Source organism: Ostrinia furnacalis, unplaced genomic scaffold (assembly GCF_004193835.3).
Source record: "Ostrinia furnacalis isolate ACB-3 unplaced genomic scaffold, ASM419383v2 OfSCF1402, whole genome shotgun sequence".
In the NCBI taxonomy this organism is placed as follows: Eukaryota; Metazoa; Arthropoda; class Insecta; order Lepidoptera; family Crambidae; genus Ostrinia; species Ostrinia furnacalis.
Genome location: NW_021131641.1, coordinates 27,196 through 32,029, shown reverse-complemented (window position 1 = coordinate 32,029; position 4,834 = coordinate 27,196). Strand labels below are relative to the sequence as shown.

Sequence of the window (4,834 nt, the reverse complement as noted above, 5' to 3'; positions counted from 1 at the left end):
TGTACAGTGTACAGTCTGATAGCCGTTTACTTCCACCCACTGACGAATCTATAAAAAGTAATTCGTTACAGCGATGTGGTATCTATATTTTAGTCGGAATATAGGGAGCAAGGTAGTACCTTGCAACTTTTAAAGCTCTAAATAATACCATAGTTTGAGATGAAACTAAAATTTTTAAAATTGCTCACCTTTTCATTATCAATCGTATAAAATCAAATGAATTGCGAATTAAAAACTTTTTCATTACTGAGTTACACCGAAGATAGAGTCTATAGTTTTTGTAGAACCATGACCATAGCGAAACGTTAAAACTGCCATGTTGACAGTATGCTGAAATTACAAAGATTGCTTTTCAGCGTTTACAAAATAGTGTATAAAATACCAGGGAGATCATTGATTAAAATAAATGGCACCAAAACGTAACAAGAAGTTTGCTCAGAAGAGACAATCGGACGCTCCCAATGCCCCTGCCACCCGCGACCCGACGGTGCCTGTCGCAGTACCGGCACCGACAACGTCCAAAGACCTAGCACCACCACCACAACCGCCACCACAACTCCCAGGCAAAATCGAACCACAGGAAGAATCCTGCGGAAGACGATGCCTCAAATACCTCTACAACCGAGAGAAACAGACGTTTTGTGACAGAACTTGCAAAAGCTGGATCTATATCGTTGCCTACTCCATAATGTACCTTATATTCCTGACAACCTACATGCTGATATTCCTTTACGCCACCCTCATGATTCTAAAACACACTGACTTCAAGAACGTGGACAAAATTAATCTTCTGACTTACTCTGAATATGGGATTGGATTGACTGCTACTCCCACTTCAGAGAGCAGTTATCCCTTGATATGGTACAGAAGTCACGAAAGTGGAGACTATGAGAAGTACGTTAAGTCGATAGATAAGTTATTTTTAAGTAGAAAAACGAGGGACGTGCAGTCAAGTTTAGGTCAATGCGGTCAATCGCCCTACGGGTATGGCAGTTCACCGTGTGTTATAGTAAGAATTAATAAACAATTGAAATGGACTGGGAAGGCTTTGAATCCCAACTCAACTCTAGCTGCAAATGCTCCGAAAGAAGTTCAGGATTGGCTGAAATCTGAAAAGCGGATGATGTGGTTGCATTGTAGAGGTTATCACCCGTACGATAGAGAGCACATTGGCAGTATACGTTACTTCCCGTATCCTCCAGGTTTTGATCCAGCTTTATTTCCCCTGGATGTCCGGAATGATCCTCCACTGGTTGCTGTGCAGATATTGAATGTAGAACATGGGGTCTCCTTGGCCGTAGAATGCAAGCTTTGGCACGAACACGGCCCATCGTCTGTGGAGTTTGTCTTATACGTTGAACAAGAGCAGAACAAAACACATTTGAGAAGTAGTGATATTAGAAAATAGGTCATTGAAAGTTGTTTTTAATTAAAGTGTTCTGTAAATTACTTTGATTTTATTTTAAAATAGATTTTCGTTCAGAAGAAGGATGTTGAATTCAATTTGCAAAACAGAAATGGTCAATAAATGTAAATGGTTCTTTTTATTATGCTTTAAAAGTAGTAACAATGTAATGACTGGTGTGCCACATTAAAAATTAACGGCCTGTAAAATGGGGTTGGAAACTCGGTTCTATTTCAAGTAGTTTAACGAGCATTCGTGATCAGACTATAGTTAACGCGATGTAAGCAAACCATTTTCAGCCCACCAGATGTCGCTTAGTCAGCTCTTAAAATTTTGTTTCATTAGGAAGTGCTTCTTATGTTAATAGGATAATGGGACAACCGACCAAGAGCCAGTGATCATACATAAATTGTCTAATGATAGAAATCAATCATCATTTCTATGAATGGTCAAATAAAAACTGAATAAACTTCAATAATTTTATCGGCTCTACTCTACATTTTTTTTTTTGTTCGAATGAACATTTTTTAAGTAAAGTGTACTCTTGAATAAGCACTGTTTATTGAATTTGAATAGGAATTTTTTCAATAAAATAACATTATATAACTTACGAATAGCTATTGACATTTTATATGTTTGTTTTTCTTTTATTGTTACACCCTTTTTCTCTAGTATTTACGTTAACGTTGATAAGACACGGAAAATCCATTACTTGGGGGAAACGCATAAAGTGTTTGTGTCTTAAGTACCCAGTAGTAATGTTGAATGTGACCCGATTTCTTTCTTAATTGATATGCAGTTTGTGTTATAACACAGATAACAATGAAGTTAAAAATATAACGATGTTAGTTATTTTGATAAAATACATAGTAAGTTGGTAATATAAAGATGTAGAAAAAACTTGAACGAATCCTCAAATGATTTGAAGCAAATTGAATCGATATTTATTCTCTTTTTATGAGAAGGCCACATAAGCAATAAATGTTTGAAATTCGTACATGCGGTTAGAGAAAAGAATGATAAAACGAGATTCATTCAAGAGAATCGAACTGAAATTGTCAGCGAGGCTTGATTAAACGAAGAGAGGTAAAACGAGTTTTTGGGAAAGGCCTACCTATTTTGTTTTTCACACTCTTGTTCTTAACAAGATCTGAATCATTATGTACTCAGTTCTGTAGTGAACAATTCCATTGATTTTCTAAAACAAAGTATTGTGACAAATTACTTACCTAGGACCTAACAGGTACTACTTAAGTGATTGGTTGTTAGAGTTTAAAGCTCTCTAGGGAGTGTCTCTACTTTTGTATGTCTGATGGTCAAGCTGATATAGTGTAAGGCGGTTATCACACTGCGCCGCGCTCCGCCGCGGAGCGCGTGATTTCATATAAAAAATCACGCGCGCAGACGCGTTGTCAGTGTGAAGTGCCGCGCGTGTTTTCTATACAAACTGAGGTACTTGCATTTACTTGTACTTGCGGCGAAGCGCGGCGCAGTGTGATAACCACCTAAAGTTAATTCTGTTAATTAATCTGGGAATTGATCCGTCCGACAATGGCCACGGAGTAACAATACGACCCTCTGTGGGCTTACCGATTCTTTCGCTCTCCACAATTAGAGGAGAAATGAAAACGAGTTAATTCAGTGAATACGTTGAAAAAAGCTTTATATAAAGCTTAAGAAAAAAAAGCTTAAGGCGTAATATCCACATTTGAATTTTGAGTTTTTTTGCCAGGCAATAGTCGGAAGTGACTTAGTTTCCTAAATGAATGTTTATTACTAACTTTAAATAAGCTCTTCCTACCTTGTCGTACAAGTTTTGAACCCTCGACCGCGAGCTATTAAAAACTATACCAGTCTGGCCTAGTTTTACTGAAGAGTAAAATGGGGTTAATAGAGAAGGTATTTCATTTCTTAGCCAATGACTTCAAAATCTGAAATAAGGAAAGCAAAAACAATCAAAATTGTCAAAGAGCCAAGAATATCAAGTTTATTCAACGCTGAAAACTGAAAATGTAATAGCAAATTCTAAAAGGGCTAAATAGTCCTGAAATAGTAGGTAAGTCGATATAGTTCACAGCCTGAAATAAGTACCTACCTTCCCTTTATATGAAACTGAAACCTTCTCCGTAGGTATTTTAGTAGGTATAAGTTACTGACAACTGAAAATTTATCTAATTTGACAAAATTCTAACGTTCGTATTCACAGACATTGAGGACAGTCTATGAGGTCTCACAGTGCGCGTGGACACACAGGGTTACACACGAACCAATCACAGAGGTCTATTTAATGCTGTGCGTTCGATTGGTTGCTTCACTTAATTTAGTTTGTGAATACGGGTGTAAAGCAACTAAGAGCTTATGGCTGATTATTATTTGACCTTTAGTGTAGGTATAGTTGTTGCAATTCACATGTAAAGCTCAATTGCTTTACATGTGTGGTGGCTCGTTAGGCGGTTATCACACTGCGCCGCGCTCCGCCGCGGAGCGCGGGGCGACAGATTTAATCATTGTATGCAAGTACCTCAGTTTGTATAGAAAACACGCGCGGCACTTCACACTGACAGAGCGTCCGCGCTAGTGATTTTTATATGAAAATCACGCGCTCCGCGGCGGAGCGCGGCGCAGTGTGATAACCGCCTTACTGTTCTTTTTTCAAAAGTTTTGTCTTACGTTACGTTAAGACTACACTATCGTTATGTCCTACACGTACACACACAATTAATGCTCACTCGCCTTTGCGAGTTGCAAGAACTATAATCTATATTTAATCTCGCAAAGCAATAAGCGTCAAAGAGAACGACATTGTTTGGCGCAAGTCGTCCAATTCCCCGCCCCGCGGGGCGTCTCATTCAATTACACTTGTATTAGACATGATCACAGGCCGAGGTCACCGATTACTTACAAGCGCTTTCCTCTATTATAGGTTTTTCTAATTTGATAAATGTACTCGTAGTTAATACAATACTATGTCTTTTCGAATGCTGATATTGCTGAGGAAACGTCGGAGTCGGATAGAGAATTGGACTCTCAGATATTAATAAGAGTAACATTAAAATAAATAGGTACCTTTGTATTTATAAGTTGGTACCAGGTTGATTGGGAAATCGTAAGGATCTTTGGAAGGAAAATTGACTTCAAAGGAAAAGTCTTGATAGTGCAAAAATGTAATTTGCTAAGTCTATTGCTGGAGATGTTTATGAGTTTAAAAGAAAGTTAAGGTATATTTCAAGATGTGTTAAATAATAATGTTTAATAATAAGCTATGTTTCAAGAGGTTGTTTATTGCATTACCAAGTCTGAAATGCTACAAATGTAGGTAGGGGTAGCTAAGATACTAAATTGTAGAGTCATTTACTGTATTATTTATGCAATGAAACAAATTTCAATTTACGTAATAATTTATTGATACGCTAATAATTCAATGATTAC

General features: G+C 37.4%; 1 protein-coding gene across 1 annotated transcript; it reads left to right on the top strand.

Moving 5' to 3' along the window:
* The first annotated feature begins 324 nt into the window (after positions 1-324).
* LOC114352531 (probable sodium/potassium-transporting ATPase subunit beta-3) lies at positions 325-1,429 on the top strand. Its single transcript, XM_028304156.1, has one exon. The coding sequence runs from the start codon at positions 407-409 to the stop codon at positions 1,406-1,408; it is 1,002 nt and encodes a 333-aa protein (XP_028159957.1). The 5' UTR covers positions 325-406; the 3' UTR covers positions 1,409-1,429.
* The last annotated feature ends 3,405 nt before the right edge of the window (positions 1,430-4,834 follow it).